At 40.3% G+C, this 18,608-nt stretch overlaps 2 protein-coding genes across 2 annotated transcripts; one reads left to right on the forward strand and one right to left on the reverse strand.

Annotated features, from left to right (window-relative positions):
* The first annotated feature begins 16 nt into the window (after positions 1-16).
* acsf2 (acyl-CoA synthetase family member 2) lies at positions 17-18,518 on the forward strand. Its single transcript, XM_044013348.1, has 16 exons — positions 17-657; positions 3,300-3,495; positions 4,455-4,583; positions 4,828-4,881; positions 4,974-5,092; positions 5,892-6,054; positions 6,138-6,233; positions 6,737-6,888; positions 8,146-8,237; positions 8,326-8,402; positions 15,348-15,455; positions 15,689-15,840; positions 15,952-16,093; positions 16,422-16,532; positions 16,644-16,712; positions 17,836-18,518. The coding sequence occupies exons 1-16, from the start codon at positions 557-559 to the stop codon at positions 17,896-17,898; spliced, it is 1,824 nt and encodes a 607-aa protein (XP_043869283.1). The 5' UTR covers positions 17-556; the 3' UTR covers positions 17,899-18,518.
* On the reverse strand, positions 9,131-13,621 carry chad (chondroadherin). Its single transcript, XM_044013349.1, has 4 exons — positions 12,624-13,621; positions 10,416-10,579; positions 10,036-10,194; positions 9,131-9,560 (listed from the first exon to the last, which is right to left on the reverse strand). The coding sequence occupies exons 1-3, from the start codon at positions 13,407-13,409 to the stop codon at positions 10,053-10,055; spliced, it is 1,092 nt and encodes a 363-aa protein (XP_043869284.1). The 5' UTR covers positions 13,410-13,621; the 3' UTR covers positions 9,131-9,560; positions 10,036-10,052.
* Positions 18,519-18,608: the final 90 nt, after the last annotated feature.

Here is an 18,608-nt window from a genome sequence, read left to right on the forward strand (position 1 = left end):
AATGCAAATTATTTTGTTCAATCCCACAAATTTAAGCCGAAAAGTCTTTGTCCAACTATACATACGTGTGCGCGCGCGCGTGCGTCGTATGTGCGTCACGTGACTCCTATTATTGGTCCAATCACGATCAAGTGATGACATCCGCGAGAAGAAGAAAGCTTTAATTAACTAGAGTCGTAGCTCATTTGCCCCTTGGACGGAAACTCTTGCCATCCACATTCCAGTCTATTTATTGTACATTTTCTGTATGTAGGATGTATTTCCTCATTGTACATGTTTTAATGAGACGAAAAAGGGGTTTATTTAGCAGTTGTGTTGTATACAAGCTGCCACCAGCATGACAGGATTGACTGATTACATCTTATTAAATATGGATGTGGGCTTCACTGAGAGCAAGAAGTAAACACGGCAGTAGTTTCCTCTTGTCCTTTGTCTCTGCCTGTGCGTGTGTGTGTGTGTGTGTGTGTCTCCGTGTGTGTCTCCCTCCACGCCTCAGCACAGCACCCGTTGCTTTTCTTTGCAGAAGCTGCAGCAGCTGTACGCACACACACACACGATGATCTCCCTCTCACTCCGGAAACATTATGTTCTTAACAAGACTGTGAAGATTCTGCAGAAACCATGGATAAAACGGACAGGATTACCTGCAGCCACTCGGTGAGTAAATATATTTGCATTTACACTCATCATTCATCGATTTAAAGAAGTTATGTGTGTCTCAGTCTGTGGCAGATCAGTGTGAACATGAGAAAACAACCCCAAATACAAATAAACAATAAATAAACTCATAGTGGAATAATTGACTATAAAGTTTATATGCATTAATGTCCTGCAATCCATCTGTTAGTCGCGAGCTCGATTCTTTGGCAGTGACCTGCATTCATTCTTGGGGATCACAAGAAGCTGCCACTACGTAAATATGTAACATGAACGTTAAACGCAGACGGTTTCCTGTTGCTTTACTGTGTCACGTTCAGCCTGAAATCATTGATTTTTTTAAGCGGTTTAAAAAAAATTGAGCCTGTGTGATTTTGTGCTACACAGCAGGAGTCCGTTATTATATAATTTAGTAACAAAGTAACACAACTACACCCACTACAGAGATTTGTTTACACCATGTGGTGGAATGTGATTCCTGGCAACCGTCGGTGCCCGTGTGGCAGTTTAATTCACTTGAATTGACACTTTGCCCGGCACTAGGTCAAAGGTCATGTTATGCTAAATGTGGCCACTGAGTTCAGTGCTTGACGTTTGTGTAGACATACGCTTGCATGAAAGGAAATCCAAACTTTACACATAATGCATTTATTTTATTTAGTGTCTATATTCTGTTGTGTAAAAATTTATAGATTTTGAATTTTAATTACTTATAGCAGTGTTTTAATGTTTGCACTTAAGTATACAATTCACTTATTTAACTTTATTTATATTTTTTGCAACTTTTATTTTTATCTTTTTTACTTGTTACTATTAAATAGAATGAGAAGAGTTGGTATTATGGTCTGTATTTACATAGAGTTTTTCTTGTCTTGATGATCTGCTCTACACTATAGTTATGCCATTCACCCATTCACACATCTTTCATACCCATTCAAGGACACATAGACTAGCAGAGCCAGGAACTGAACCCACAACATTCCAGTTGAAAGACAACTCGCCCTACCACTGAACTACCATGGCTCAACCCTTACTCCTCTCTTTTTTAATACTTTTACTTCCAAAACTTAAGTACATTTTATATCAGAAAATTGTAAATGTCGTGTACTTTAAGACTTTTACTTATTATAATATTATATAAAAAAAGTGACTTCAACGTCTACCAAATCATTTTGTACTTTTACTCAAGCATCCTTTTTAGGTACTTTATACAAGACTGACAATATGTATATTGTACACATGCAAAAGTATGTTTAAACAAAAAGTACTAGAGATGGCACAGACTTAAGGAACTTTTTAAGTCAGTACTTTTTGTTTAAACATACTTTTGCATGTGTACAATAAAGATATTTCCATCACAGCTCTAATAAAACAATTGAACCACATGAACAAATTGTGTCTCGGGTAAATATTTATACAGAGTCCATTTCTTTGCAGACGTCCCAAACAGTGAATGTTTGGGGGATGAGAAAATCCTTTTTCATGTTTCCTTTCCAAAATCCAAAAATAAATCAGTCTTTTATCTTGTGCCCTGGTGCCAATCCCAGCTGACACAGGGCGAATGTGGGGTACACCCTGGACAGGTTGCCAGTCCATCACAGGGACACCTAGAGACAAACAATCATTGACTTTAACATTCACACCTACAGTCAATTTAGAGTGTCCAATTTGCCTAATCCCCAAATTTGCATATTTTTGGACTATGGAAGGAAACCGGCTGAACATTTCTCTTCCCTATATCTCCCCCTGAGGTCAAACATATTATATAATAAACTGGGTCCAGTGTTAAGTCAACATCCAGAGTGGTTTTGAATTCCTGCTTGAATCCCCAGCCAGAATGGTGTCAGTCTAGGGCAATCCCTGTCATGTTTTTGATGTAATGGAGGGTTAAGTATCTCATTCCTTCCATATTGGACTTTTTGTGATTTTATGACCCTGTTTACACACCCTTTCCCATTTTTCATCTTCAGTAATGCATTTCAAGTTCCTGTCAAGTTCACTCTTAATTTATCTGTTAAGTATCTTCAGAAATTAGCTTTAGGCCACTGCACCTTGACTCTGAATATGACTATGGATGACCTGGATAAATGAAAACCGCCACAGATATTGTGTTTCTATTATTAGTGAAGTAACTGCTTTGTTTGTTTACTATTAAAACTTTTCTAAGTTGCTACTTTGGTAGTTGTGCTGTCCAGGGTTGTTATTTTTGCTGACTTTCAACTCTCTTAAAATTGAGAACTTGCCCCAGTCCTGTTTACCACCATCAGTGAAATTAAATTGATATTAAAAATAAAATAAATTCATAAATGATAATACGTTTGCCACAGGGACAGCCTGATGAACAATGCCTCTGGTTTTGTTTTTTTGTTTTTTTTGCTTTCGTGGATCATAAATGCAAAAACCTGTGTATTCCAGGTTCCTTGCATTATCTATGTCAGTTCTTTGACCAAAGTTAATATAATTTCTTCTTTTTCTACCACCTGCTGGCCAAGTTATTTCCTTTGGCCTTTTGCCACTACTTAATTCTGCCAAACAGGAAATGTGGGAAAAGAGGAAGCTGGAGAAAATCTGATAATCTCACTACTCAGCTATGACCACAGTTAAGTTGAAAACATGTTCTAATAACCCGTGTTTCCCTCCAGCGGCATCCACGTGGACTCTCCCCCCATCATCCCAACTCTCACCACCAGTTATGCCCACGGCACCTCGTCCACATCTTTGCTGCACACCACGATAGCGGAGTCTCTTCTCAGGACGGTGGAGCGCATTCCTGACAGAGAGGCCATGGCCTTTCTACAAGACGGAGTCCGTAAAACGTTTGCACAGTTCCAGCACGATGTGAGTTTGGTCCTTCCAACCATGAATAGATGTAACATTAACTGATGAGTGATGTCTTTGTACAGACAAAACCCCGTAACGTGAGCAGGATCATAGCCTCTTGAACTGAGTAGTCCTGCACACTAATGTTACTTGACTCCACTTTGGTATACACAACTATTTGGTCCTCAGACTTTATTGGAAGAACACATTTTCTTTTATTAAAAAAACTCCCAAGAGATGACATCAGCTGGCAAACGTTTAGAGAACATATTTGTATGCTTCGTCCTTTATCTGAAAATGGGTTAAGCCAAGAGAAACTATAAGACCCGAGGGAGTGTTTGAGTGATTCTCTCAGCGTATAGCTCCGCAGAGGGCTAAAAGAAGCTAAAGTAAGCCCAGTACTTTTATAGAAAAGTAGAAAAGTAAGTCTGTTTCTTGGTGTTGTACTCAAAAAGACACTGAGCATCAAAAAAGTTTGATGTACCAGAGTTTCCTGCAGCATGACACAAACTCGAGCCACGGACGGACTTCTGTTCAGTTCCACAGTCTTTTATGCCAAACAGACGGTTAAAATAATAGAGTCAGCAGTTAATGTATACGTGGACATGAGGTTGGTGCTCATATGGCCATAAGTCTGTGTCTGATAGCTATTATCAGCACGTTGGCCTCCTGTGTGTCCTCACATCACTCAACTTTGCTGCTGCTTCTCCTCCCAAAACTCCTCTGCACTTCATAGTGCCGTGATAACTTTACCATGTGTTGTCTCTGGATAAGGTGGCTGCATGCATTTACTGAGTAAATTAATCCATCACAAATACTTGTAATAACCTCTAATTTTATGATAATTTGTAAATAATATCACACAATAATAAACACACCTAGCAATGGATAACAATACAAACCACTCAAGAGTGAGTTGAATGCAGTTAGGTACAATTGTGGGGCAGAAAATCGATGTCTTTGTAATGTGTCTGCAGGTGGACAAGCTTGCAGCTGGACTCCTGGCGACTGGACTGAACAAAGGCGACAGGCTCGGCATGTGGGGGCCCAACACGTATGAATGGATGTTGTTCCAGTTCGCCACAGCCAAAGCTGGCATTATCCTGGTGAGACTGGTGGTTTTCACTCATTCTTATCATTATGAACACAACATAATTAATCCGCCGCTGAAAATAGAGCTGCACGATATGGTAAAAAAAATAAAATAATAAACAATAAAAAAAATAGATAGATATAGGGCCTAACTGTCATTTTCCGTCTGTAATCCTAGCTTCCACATATACATTGTTTTTGCCTAGGTTTTTTCCTCCTATCATTAAAAAAAGTTTTTCTTGTTTGACAACCCATCAGGTGGCTTTGAACCCAGCATACCAGCTACAGGAGGTGGAGTTTGTCCTGCGTAAGGTCAGTAATGCTCCCATAATTGTTTTATTGCTACGCCTGCCAGAGTTCTTATTCGATCAGAAGAGAAGAATCCTCTGCTCCTCCTTTCACAGGTCGGGTGTAAAGCCATCGCGTGTCCCACACAGTTTAAGACTCAGAAGTTCTGTAACATTCTGCAACAAATATGCCCAGAGATCGAAGCCTCCAGCCCCATGGACATCAGGAGTGCCAGGTACAGGCCCTAATGTGTTCACACCAGTGTGACGCACAGCAAAACACTTGTGCATGTCAACTGGGGCAAATATCTCATTCCAACGCAGGAACACAGACCATATCCCTGCAAATTCAGAGGTTTAGACAGACCGAGAGGAGTTTAGCTACACGTTACAGTTGCACACTGTTAGACATGTGTCTTCTGTAAGAAGCTGGTTTTGATAATATTTCAAACTGAAGGCCCCTTTACAGCAGAAAGTGTCACAGATTTAATTTATCACTGTGTCAACTTTCTGACAAAGGCAGCATTTATAAAAGGCTCGGTTTTACTACTGCGTCAGAAGTATTTTCAAACAATGTGTTTCATGTTTAAAAGAGAAAAGATTTCAAAGGTGTAGACCAGCTGGTTGTTTGTGTCTCGGGCAGGGCCTTTCAAGACTTTTTAGCTGTTCAAAGTGTTTGCTGTTCAATAATTTGTCACAGTTCATATGAATGATTTACACAGAGTTTTACCACCACTGCACGTAAACACACCCACAGAAGCTCATGATTGCCAGCTAGTACTTTTTTTAGTTGGTGCCATAAATGGCTTTTGTGTGAGCATTGGATATGAGTTCCTACCACACTGTAGGAATTTGATCCTCCAACTTCAACATGGGGGGAAAAACATGTCTTCCGCTTCTGTCTCTTTACACACACAGTGAAACTTTGAACAATAACATATTGTACTTTTATGTTTGTTAGAGCTTGACAGTAACAAAGCATCATGACGAACATTCCTTTTATTGGTGTGTTTTGGTTTGTTTTTTTGCCCTCAGACTTCCAGATCTTCGTACTGTGATTGTTTTGGATAGTCGACAGCCTGGAATGCTTCACATGGACGACGTCATGCAGGCTGGCAGCAGTCAGTATGTGCAGCAGCTGCAGGATCTGCAGAAGAAGATCTGCTCTGACGATCCAATAAACATCCAGTTCACTTCGGTTCGTTTGTTTATTTGTTGCATATACGCCGTACAATATGCTCAGCACTGACATGATAATAAGGTCCTAATTTGGATTTCTAGGGCACAACTGGATACCCAAAGGGTGCCACGTTGTCTCATCACAACATTGTCAACAATGCTTACTTTGTTGGCAAGAGAACGGGATACACCTGGAGGGTGAGTCACTCAATAACCTCACGCATCATCAGGGGAATTTAATCTGAATCCAAAGTTCCTCTCCAGAGTGCAAACACCCTGCTCGCCCCTCCCTTTCCCCCAAACATGTCAGGGAGCGATGGTGGCCTTCAGAAAGCAAAAATGCATGTCGTCGTTAACAAACCTGCCGAGATGTCTGACATCTGATGAGGGTTCCATAATACAGACAGACTTCAGGTCATATCATAGTCATATCAAACAGCTAATTTGTTTTCATAGAAACATGGTAGTACACATAAAAGACTTGTTCTACAACTTAACAAACTATTTCATTTGAGAAGCATTTATACAACCTTTATACAACTATTCATATGAGTAGTAATATTCAATGTTTGCCAACAAACCCTCTGAGATGTTCCACACTGTACAATGAAGTGAATCTGTGTTATGGTCCACCCTTGAAGGTAGTCGCTGCACGACTGTTCTCATTCCCCATTTGTATTTTCTCATTTTGCCCTTTCCAGCCTCACACTCGAATCTGTCTGCCTGTGCCGATGTACCACTGCTTTGGCTCTGTGGGTGGTGGGTTGTGTATGGCCATTCATGGCGTCTCCCTTGTCTTTCCCTCCCAAGGGTACGATGGAAGAGCCAACTTAGCAGCTATGGAGAGCGAACGGTAAAGTCAGAGCTCTTGGCCATTGACAAAAATCTTGAACTGCACATATTGTTGGCTCCACTAGAATTAATATAGGCTTTTAATGTGATCACCACTGATTCTGTATGCTGGGGATTATGGATCTGATACTCGAATTAAATGAGATATGAACTTAAAACCCAACATATCGAGTAAAGGCCTCACTAAGAACAAGTAAATAGAGATGTGTGCCACACTGCAGTGACCCTGTAAGCTTTATGGACTTATTTTAAGCTAAAAGAGAGAAAAAATGCAAACAAAAAGAAGCAATGTCGTGTTGTGAGCTGTCAGAAAGTTAGAGCATTATGTTTTTGAGGTACAGCTTAGGTCTGAGTGCTTAAATGTGTTTACAACAGCTCAGTTGTTTATTAGGGGTAAACAAAAAAAAAAGAATGTACTAGACTATATCAGTATCTATAGACAAACGTGATACTGCTGGTATCATATCTGATAAAAGAAAGTTGTATAGTGCCATCCCTATTTAGGATTTAGGCTTATAAACCAAAAAAATGTAATCTCTGCAAAAAAGGTTTTTCAGGTTACGCGTGGGAATAATTCAACAAAATAAGAGCACCTTTTTTAATTTACTGTATTCATAAAATTCCCTGTCATTGAACAAAAGGTGACCCATAGCCTCGTTATGAGTCAGCATGTCAGATACGACCTCGGAAACTTTTCTCCTACTTGGAAGACAGCCACTGTAATGTCATCAACCTCCACCTGCGCCGTGTCAGGCGAGTCTATCAGACAGATATTCATTGTGACCTCACTGATAAGGAGGTCTGTTCATTTCTTATCATCGTGGTCATGTGTATTTTTGTAGTTGTTTGAAGAAACGTTAACAGATTCTTTAACCCTTAAAACACAGAGCAGGGGCTGCTTTTTTAAAACGAATTAATCGTAATCAACGACACATACAAAGAAAAACTTCTAAACTCACACCCCAGGATGTCCATATGAGGAGTTGTGTATTATTCCTGCAGCGTGTGATCTGTGCCGTGTGAGCACTAAGGTTTAATAATGCACCCATATGTCTTCCTGACCTGTGTCCAAGATTTTAGCTGGTCAATAAAGTCATGTGGTGTTGCCTTTTTATTTACGGTTATTACTTATGGTCCCAATATTTAACTTGTATTTTATATTTTTGGTATAATTATGATTAAAAGAAATTGCACATTTTGGTCAGAGAAGGTTTTATTTTGGAGGTTTGTCAGTGAAGATGTCTGTCTTCCCTTACAGGTGTACCTTCATCTATGGCACCCCCACCATGTACGTGGACATGATTAACCAGCCAGACTTTGCTAAGTTTGATCTTTCATCAGTGAAAACGGGTAAGGAAAAGAATACGTACACTCTCTTCAGACCAAATTTCCCTGTCACAGTGTGGATTTGACTCGTTTCCTTCTTTGTGAACCGCAGGCATCATGGCTGGTTCCCCATGTCCTCCAGAACTCGTGAGGCAGGTGTTCTCTGTCATGGGCATCAAGGAAATAACTGTAAGTTATGAATTTGTTATATCTGAGAAAACAATCCTTCTTTGTCCACTCAGTGATGCAGTTCATCTGCCACACAGCAGGGGGAGACACATCATACGGGGAAAAAAAGCCATTCTGTTCAGCAAGAGCATGAAAATACATCACAGAAATATTTAAAACAAAATGAAAGCTTTATTTTCTTAGAGGTTTATTGGATGTGAGCATGTCTTACCAGGTCCAGGAAATGACAAGAAATTGAAAATACATGTACATTAGATGAGCAAAACACTTAATAACCACTTAACCACTGCTGTTGTGTGAGAAAGTGTTAGTCCTTTTTAATAAGAGATATGCTTTGAAGTATAGACACAACGGCACTTTTTTTTAATCATTTTAAGACACCGTCTTTTAGTGTCTTTTGCGAGACGTTGACTCCATTTAGCTCCTGGGATACTTTCAATAAGGACAAGTAGCACTAAAAAGACAAATATATGGCTTGGAATTTTTATATATTTTATATATATATATATATATATATATATATATATATATATATATATATATATATACATACATACATTTTTAATCAAATAACAAGATCGGCAAAAGGATTATTACAGCATGGAAGTAAAAAAAGTCAACAAAATCCAGTCACTCAAACCGTTTTACACATTCTCATATCAGAGTGAAACACCGTCACTGTTGGCTGTAATCAAGCTGTAAAACACAGTAGAAAAAAAAGAAAGAAAGAAAAAGACTGCCATTTATTTAGGTCTAATCAAGACAGTATTGACCTTTTTAAAAGATATCTGGATCAGTCTGGGACATCACAAAACATAGTACCGCCCCCTTGTGCCAAAAAACCTTATTGATGCAGCTTGAAACTCCTGGTTTGTTGAAAGTCATCCTTAGCAAAACATGTTTTTCATTTGTTTGTTTACTGCTTGAAACATTGAAACATGACATACTTGTCCACAGTAGTCATTTGTAGTGTAACCTTTATTTTGAAGGGTAGCTTCATTGTGTCCACGGTCCATGGATTCCCCTCTCTCCCCCAGATGTGTCTATAAATGTGTCTTTTTAACCTAATGACAAATTGACAGATGGACAGTCTTTAAGAAGAATTGAGTTAGCATTGTTGGTCTTGCTGCACATTGTAGCTCCTGCTCACAGCTTCTCCTGTGGAAAAGACACAGAAATCAGCAGCCAAACCAAACAGAGACCCCATGACCTGTACGTGGTGTACTGGACCCAAAGGCCAACATGGAAAAGTTCAGACAGGGACATAGTAGAGGAGAGAGTTCTGTGGTCAGGGGGGGAAAAAAGAGAAAGAAAACAAAACGATGCAAAGCCAAACGTGGGCCACTCCAAAACCACCTTAAACTTCATGTGGTAATATCTGAATCCAAAGTTGCTCTGGTCAGAATCCCACACTGAAAAACTGAATACTACTGAATACTGAGACCATGGCAGGAAATATGTGATTTTTGGTTTTAAACATAGGCCATACTAAGGTGAGGAATAATACAGCACTTTTAAACCAGTGAGGGTGTTATTTAAAACAAAGCTGCCTGCTGGCAGCACGGCAGCTGCAAGGACCTGCACAATTGTGATTTTGATTTTTGTTTTTATCGTTTAAAATACAATACTGTACCTGTGCAGCTGTGGTGTTCAAATACGGGTGCCCTTTTTGGGTACCTTTGCTTTCACTTTGCAGCCACTGAAGGCAGTGCTCTCTCTGACTTGCTTGCCTTTCTGCGAAGGTGGAGAAGTGCACGCTGCGTCTGGATGAATGCGACTAGAGTCCATCCATCTACGGGTAGAAACCAAATAATAAAGATTACTTTTGTAGCTACAGCGTAGAGGATGGCAGTCAGTTATGTTAGAGTTGCATAATGTCTGATCGAAAGTTCTAAATATTCAATTTTTATAATGAAAAGACAAGAAATGCAATCAATTCTAATATCGGCAATCTGTCAATCAACTAATCAGTTAATCTTTACAGAATAAACATCGATTGGTCTTGTTTCCCACCTGCGCAGTGGAGTGAGTTGGCATGTACAGTTCCAAGAGTTGTTGGAGAGGGTGAGATTGGTCAAGGTTCCAAACTTGAGACTCTTGGGCAGGGACTTAAGCTTGTTGTTGTCCAGGTACAGCGACTTTAGGGCTGTGACTCCAGTAAACGCACCGTCAGCAAACTGGAAGAGAAGAGTTTGAGTTGTTAGGAGGAACTTAAAAATAGTAAATAATTGCAGGTCTCCCCAAAACAACTCCGTGCTTAGGTGGTAGGTGTCTGTCACACCGACCACCAACAATCATTCTTGTGTCATACGTCAGACAGGTTCAGTGTGGGGGAAACCTCACTAGTGTTTCTCTCGGATGAAAGCCTCCTCTCATGCTTCTCCTGCACCACAGTATAAACACTGACAGTCACTGCCCTCACTTTCACTTCCCCTTCTCTCTTGCAACGGTGCTAAAAGCTTCATAGGGGTGTTACACAAACTGTGTCAAGTTGTGCCTGTTCAGGAAGAAGGGGAGGTTGGATTAGAGCGGAGCTTAGCCTTGAACAGGCGTTTTATGCAAGTCTTTTTGGAAATTTCCACTGCACAGGGACAAGTAGCTGAGGCTTGGCATTGTGAAGCAATGTAAGATGGATGTTTTCCAGAAATGGCTGAGGTGTTTTTTTGCTCTCTCTCTCCTCTCTCCTCTCTCTCTCTCTCTCTCTCTCTCTCTCTCTCACTCTCTGTCGCCTTCCTCTTTGGGCCATTCCTCTGCCAGGAAGGCATTTGTAAAGGACCCAATTGTCCATTGAACTGTAGTGATGGCGAGCTAAAAATACTCCACTCCATGCAGTGTCAAACACCCTGGCTCCATTTCCCTCTCCTTACCTGTTTACAAGACACACTCGGCTAAAGCAGGCAACACACCGTGCTGAAAATAACACTTGTGTAATAATTAGACGTGCTTGGCTGATGTCCAGCAAACAAAAACATTCTAAAATACCTGCATTTGGCTGGAAAATGGCTTAACCTCACCGGCCATATGTGCTGCCCTCAATGTCTCCTCCTGCACCCACCTGGCTCTCACATACTCCTGGCGTGAGTAGGCTGTTATTTAACAGTTTTCCCCTCTGGGATGCCGCCTTGCTGTGGCACAAGTACACTCAAATATTGGATTAACCTCAAGCATGAAGCAAATGTGCATTCAGGAATGTCTTAAAAGTAGTGTGGTATTGCATAGAGCTTATATTGTATGCATGTATGGCGGAGCTGTGCAGGATATGGATGAACAGACTATGAAAACTGTCTCATGTCTGATAATTTATTGAGGTTAATTTGTTGTTACTAGACAGATTTGCTTACGTTTCTTACAGAAATGTTGCATTTTCAGTCTTCTCTAACTTTAATTTATGATAAACGTTTTTGCTCCACTACTCAATTGTTTCCACTCAACAGCATCGCCACTGTTGTGAATGTGACACTTTGAGCAAATAAACAGATGCATGAGTTTTTGTGCATCCTTAAGTTTGATCTGCTCCCAAATCTGCTTTCAATAGTTGGCTGAGTTTGCAATACTGGGCTAAACGAACCAAACAGACTAAAAAATAATGCTTGTGGGATTCTGACTTGATCTTGCTGGCATTTATAAGAAAAACAACTATGGAAGTCCATAATTGACAATATTTGCAACATACCTTTCTTCCACAAATCTATAGCCATACGTAAAATCCCAGTATTCTTTAAAAACTAATGGATTGTCTTGAACTATTGAACTATACTTTATGATTTACCCGATTCTCCTATTTTATGTAATTGTTGAGAAAAAAAATTGCTAGAAATATCAATGTATTATTAACTACTGCAGAGATATCCGTTGCATATAAAAATATTAATCAAACGTAGTTTAACGCACAAATAATCTTTGGGTCTCAGCATAGTGTTTGATTTGCACTCTTTATCATATCTATCTGTTGGAAATATGGCTTATAAGATCACTGTATCTTAAACTATTAACCTTCTGACCTTCTGTGTCCTCTACATGACTTTAAACTAAACTTTAAATCTAAATAGTAGTATATTCACTATAGTCACAGTATAGTCACATTGTAGTGTATTTTATGCAGTTTATATAGTATGGCTCACTTTTTAACCACAGCATCGTTCATTGGTCTGAATGCATGGTAGGATTTCAGTCATTAGAATCATGTTGACTCATAAACACTCGTTAAAGCCATGGACTGACCTTCTCCAGTTTCATGTTGTCCAGGTGTAGTTGCTCCATGTAGCGTCCAAAGCTCTGGAAGGCCTTGTCTGGGATGGTCCTCATGGGGTTCCTCCCCAGCCTGAGTTCCTCCACCACACGCAGTTTGCTCATTGCCGCCGTAGGATAGGTGGACATCTTGTTCCTGTCCAGGTGAAGTATGGCGAGGTTCTCAACGTCGTCCAGAGAGCCGGGCTGCAGGGTGGTCAGCTCGTTCCCGCTCATGTGCAACCAGCGCAAGTCTTTGGCACCCGTGAAAGTCCCGGCCCGCAGCTCACGCAGCTTGTTGTCGTTGAGCTGCAGAACGAAGAGGTTGATCATTGGGGAGAAGATGCCCTTAGACAGGTCACTAATCTGGTTCCCATCTAGATAGAGGTAGGTGAGCTCAGTGAGGTCATCAAAGGCACCGGGCTTGACCCTGTGGATCTCATTGTTGGACAGGTAGAGGTAGACAAGCTTCTTCAGCCCTTTAAAGGCCTGGGTGTCGATCTCTCGGAGCTGACAGTGCTGCATGTGCAGCGAGATGAGACCCTTGCTTTCGCTGAAGGCGCCGGTAGGAATGCTGCCCAGGTTGTTCCTCTGAAGATTCATCAAGCGGGTGGCCTCTGAGACCTGAGGGATCTTCTTCAGTCCCACACTATCACAGATGACGTGCTGAAGGTCACCGTGGCAGTGGCAGAGGGTCGGGCACTGGCTTGGCGCTCCCTGCACTGCGGGACCCAGGACCAGAAGGCAGGTCCCCAATAACAACCAGCTCACACAACGCATCCTTAATGTCACCAAGTCCACTTACTTTGTTAGACTGTCTTCTAGCAGACCAAGAAGATGCAGAAGAATCTGAGTGGAACTGTGAAATAGAGGCTTGAACTGAAAAGGTGTGCGTCTGCGTGTGTAGAGTGAATCGGACGGAGAGAGGAGAGCAAAGGTGTGCAGAGCAGAGACATTCACGTTGAGAGTAGGATGGTCAGTCAACAGAACACACAGCACTATTTATAACATTTACTTGCGGAAAAAAAGTGAGGAGGGCTTGCCAGGGTGTTGGAGTAAGAGGTTTGCAGGAGGAAGTCAAGTGTCTGTGAGAGTTTAACCCTAAATGAGCTGGAAGATGACAAGCAGACCACTCATTCTCTTCACTACTCTCCTCAAATTTGTTGTTTTTGTTGTTTTTTTTCAACAACGTGGCATAAGGTCAGGTTGGGTTTATTCGGGCCGGCTAGACGTCTATTGTTTTTCATTCTGCAGCGGAAGAAAAAGGAGCCGCTCCAGTGCAGCTGTTGTATAACCCGTAATAGTCTCCAGATGTTTGGCTAGAACCAGGATGCTGCTTAAAGTCAGAACAATTGCAAATGACACTTCCATCATCCCAGGAATGAAAGTTTTACATGCCTCTGTACATTCCTGTGTGCATTCTTTCTGATGGAAAGGCGACGGGGTGTTGCATGTAATGGTCCTTTTCACCCTGTGCTATTATTGTGATTGTAGAAATCAGGGTCTGATTGCAAGACATCGAGTAGCGCAAGTTATTTTTCAAAGCCTGTGAAAAAGAGCGGCATCTGGACATTTTTAATTCTAAAGAAAAAAAAAGGTCAGAAATGGTGAAGCGGGACTTGGTTGGCAGGCTCGTGTCAGAGGAAGGTTTGATTTCAGTTGGGTGAATTAAGAAGATGGATGAACCCACCCAGGATAAATGGAATCTAGAGTTTACTTAACAAATCTAACATTTTATTGGGAATATCATCTCCTCCATGAAATATGTTCTCAAGGTTCTGTTTGTCCTTCAGAGACTGGCTCTTTTTTTCTGCTTCTGCTTGAATTTGCACCTGTAAAAACTGAAGCAGCAACATGAAGCTCTAGTTATTATAGTAATAGTGTAATCGCTTGTAGTGGAGTAAACATATACAGACGTCCTTAGGTAATGCTGAGACTAGCAGGACTGTTACAAAGACCAGCAATTTATTTATTGCTCATTTGGCGTGCATATAATATCTAGCTTGTTCTACAATTTAAACAAATCTACGACATCTATAGGCCACAGTCCCTTTTAGTACCAGAATAAAACTGATGCAACGGGGAAACATTTACATTTCAACCATGTTTGTTCTGTTGACATTTTTGTTTAGTATCTCTTTCACGCGCGAGTAGATTTTTTGCCCTAGAAAAGTCACTTTTCTTTCTTCTCTGTTTGTCTGTAATTAGGTTGACCTCTCAAATGACCTGGGGGCCACTGAGTGTGTAGTTTGGTCTGTAGGAGGCCAGTCAAGTGAAAAAAAAGTATTTTTTATACATCATAATCAAATAATATTTATGATGACTGATGATGTTTATTGTGATATAGAACAATAAATAGTCACACTATAGATGTATTATGATGCAATGTGAATCCAGTAATAAAAAAACATCCAGAAATAACTCATTATAACTTGATATGAAGTGGTGGATCCTTTTCGTTCACTAAAAACCCACTTATTTGATTTTAGTCAAATAAAAAAGAGACAAAAAATAAATCCTGTGTCCCACTCCATCATATTACCCAGTACACATGTGCAAGTTGCCAGCAGAGCAGCACATACCTCACCGAGCTCTGAGGCTCACACGTGTTGAGTAGAAAGTGAATGTGAAAACCTCAGTAAAGAGAAAAAGAAGGGTCACTGGCCCTGCACCGGCCGGTTTATCATCCCTCTGCTGTGCTGTTTGTGTGTTGGACAGGTTGGTTATGGGACCACAGAGAACAGCCCTGTGACGTTCTGCGCCTCACCGACGGACAACATGGAGAGGAAGAGCGAGACCGTCGGCTTCATTATGGACCACGTCGAGGTACACCGGTGTAGTGTTGTAGTCAAGTCACTAAACCTCAAAGAAAAGTTGGAATTTAAAGTAAAAGCTTGTGCCTGCAAAGTTGAATGTTAGAGCTCACGTCAAGAGTACTTAAAATCAGGATATTTTAAATTTGAATATTTTTGAGTGGCCACTTTCAACTTCCACCCAGTCCATGACAGAAATCAAACTTCATTAAAAATCAATACACGTTTAATTTGACTTTCCCACAGGCTAAAATAGTGAACCCTGCCACTGGAGAGGTGGTACCTCTGGGAACGACAGGAGAGATAATGATCAGAGGATACTGTGTGATGCTGGAGTACTGGAATGACAAAGAGAAAACAATGGAGTGCATCGGTAAAGACGGCTGGTACAAAACTGGGTGAGTGGAAGCTGTCCTCAAAATCAGAAGCAAAGCAAAACAAAAATCAGATTTTTATTTTATTTTTTACTTTAGTTGCTAATGTTAATCAATGTCTCCTCTTTCATTCAGAGACACTGGCAGCATGGACGGGTACAGCTACTGTCGCATTCAGGGCCGCATCAAGGACATGATCATCAGAGGAGGAGAGAACATTTACCCAGCTGAGATTGAACAGTTCCTGCACACACATCCCAAAGTGAAGGAAGTGCAGGTGAGCTCACACAGCGAAGATATACAGTACACATCGAGGATATAGAAAACAGAAACATGGAATTGTATGTATAAATAAATATATTCTTCACACATTTAAATAAAAAAAGATTTGTCATTGGTTGACTTAAGGCATTCTTTCTCATTCAGTCTTTTCAAATGTAGTTTATTTCAAATAAATTAAAACTAACTCCAGCCTTGTTGCATCAGTCAGTTCATTTTTTAAAGAATGCTGTGATTTTCATATCCAGACCGTTTCATCTACTGCTGCTTCTGCTCCTGCTGCCGAAAAGGTTCATATGCTTGTTTGTTTTCTTTGGTTTTATCAGGTGGTTGGAGTGAGGGATGCTCGTATGGGTGAAGAAGTCTGTGCCTGTGTCATCCTGGCGGAAGGACAGGACTGTACTGTAGAAGATATCAAAGCTTTCTGCAAGGACAAGGTCAGGCACACGTTCCCCTTCAGTATTTCATGATGAGTTGGAACCATGTTACACTTCTCCTTTTTTTTTACTTATCTACTCAGTGACTCTGTCTTTCTCTGCTCCTGTCAGATTGCTCACTTCAAGATCCCTCGCTACGTACTTTTTGAAACGAGCTTCCCACTCACCATGACTGGAAAGGTAATCCTTCAAATCCCCAAAAATAGGGATGGGACTATGATACCACTTTTTATGACTGGAGTATCTACCAATATACCAATATTAGTCCGATTTTTATAATAATAATAATTTTAGACCATTTATGAACTATGAACCTGTGCTGAGTCATAATTCTCCAACTGTGTATGAAATATTGTTCTCCCAAAAAGAAGAGATAATAAGACTCCGTTAAAATGCTTTGCTGATTTTTATTTACATTTTAACAATCTGTGAATAGTGAAGCATATATATATGGAACATATATACATTTTTATCTGTCTGATATCAGATCCAGTGATTTTGATACTGAAACTTTGATTATTTCAACTGTCTGCCTGTGATAAATTAAGCAGGGACCAAATGAAACGTTTCTCTAATCGGATGTTGTTTAAGATAATTTACTGTAGACATGGCATAGTGTTTATAATTCCCCCAGACTGGAGGGAAACGGAGCAATACTGCATACTCACCATATCCTGTGAGACAAACCCAGAGCTGCATATCAGATAAAACCCAGGCTCCTTCAGTTCACTTTATTCCACCAGAACAATCCTCTAAGTGTTAACAGTGCTTTGCAGTCTGACTGCAACACTAAAAGGAAATGTTTATCCCACCAGTTAACATCATTTGGCGGTAGAATGTGAGTCTTTAGTAGAGATGTCAGATGAGAAACTGAGGCTGTTTGTCTATTTTCAATTGACAGGCTTTGGCAGAGTTTAGGACTTCACATGACAAACACACTTCTCCCCCTTATCTTAGCAGTAGACAGCATCTGCTCAGTTTGTGCTAAAGTGTAGAGAGGGAGTTGGTCAGAATCCAGACTATTTTGTATTTCTTGCAGCAGCACCTCTAGCTCAGTTAGTCTGCGTTTGGAGATTAGAACCTGACGAATCCAGGTGTCTCTTCACAGTGGTGCAGAAATGCATCTCAAATTAATTTTGCCACAAAGAAACCAGAGATGTAGGGACATAAAAACAGTGAAGCAAAATATCTGCCGAGCCCACTCTCTTCATGTTTATCATTTTACTGAAACGCGACACAAAGCTTGCACACCGGAGGTGAAACTTTCTGTCAATTCACCACATTTTTCCTCTCTCTGTCTCAGATCCAGAAGTATAAACTGTCCGAGGTGGCCGAGGAGAAGCTGGGGCTGAAGAAAGAAAAATGAGGAGCACTGCTCTTGTATGGACAGAATGAAATTACTGTGAACCGTGTAGCCCAAACAATAATTATTATTACATACCAAGCTGTAGAGAAGCTTAAAGACATTTAGTCATGTCATGTATTTTTCTCACAGCCGACGAATGTACATGTAAACCTTTGATTAATCAGTCTTACAAATAATACACTTACAGTATTTTGTTTTAAAATAATGTGAACTATCTGCCTTTTTTGTAATTTCTTTTCTATTTAAAGCTTTAGATCTTCACTGTGAAACTTGGTTTTGGAGCTTAGCGTCTCACACGGACTGGGGGAGTTCTATTTTTTATATTATTGTGAGGATGAGATTTATTGAAACAATGAAAAATAAAGAATAACACCAGACTAATCCTTTAATGTCCACTTTGCAATAGAAATACAGTTAATAAATACAGTCTGCAGATAAATGTATGGTCTTATGCGGCTGCTGGGTCTTACAAACCATATACCAAAAGATCAGTACAAAAAGTGTTTAATCAGTTTCTACTGTTCTTTTTTTATCCTGCAGAAATATCTTCTTTTTATATAAACTTGGAATAAACTTTTTTTTACCTTGTTATTAAAACCAGGCATGGGTGTTTCAATTTACGGGAAGCATAAATGTATTCTTATTGATCTTGGTGGCAGGTGCGCGCCTCCCTAAACCAATGCAATGTCATTCGGAAACACACACCAATT

This window comes from Solea senegalensis, linkage group LG18 (assembly GCF_019176455.1).
Source record: "Solea senegalensis isolate Sse05_10M linkage group LG18, IFAPA_SoseM_1, whole genome shotgun sequence".
Lineage (NCBI taxonomy): Eukaryota > Metazoa > Chordata > Actinopteri > Pleuronectiformes > Soleidae > Solea > Solea senegalensis.

Coding starts and splice junctions, on each gene's coding strand:
- acsf2 (XM_044013348.1), top strand. CDS start 557: ATGATCTCCCTCTCACTCCGGAAACATTATGTTCTTAACAAGACTGTG. Junction 3,496..4,454: donor TTGCACAGTTCCAGCACGAT/GTGAGTTTGGTC, acceptor ATGTGTCTGCAG/GTGGACAAGCTTGCAGCTGG. Junction 5,093..5,891: donor ATGGACATCAGGAGTGCCAG/GTACAGGCCCTA, acceptor TTTTGCCCTCAG/ACTTCCAGATCTTCGTACTG.
- chad (XM_044013349.1), bottom strand. CDS start 13,409: ATGCGTTGTGTGAGCTGGTTGTTATTGGGGACCTGCCTTCTGGTCCTG. Junction 10,580..12,623: donor ACAACATGAAACTGGAGAAG/GTCAGTCCATGG, acceptor CTTCTCTTCCAG/TTTGCTGACGGTGCGTTTAC. Junction 10,195..10,415: donor CAACTCACTCCACTGCGCAG/GTGGGAAACAAG, acceptor TTCTACCCGTAG/ATGGATGGACTCTAGTCGCA.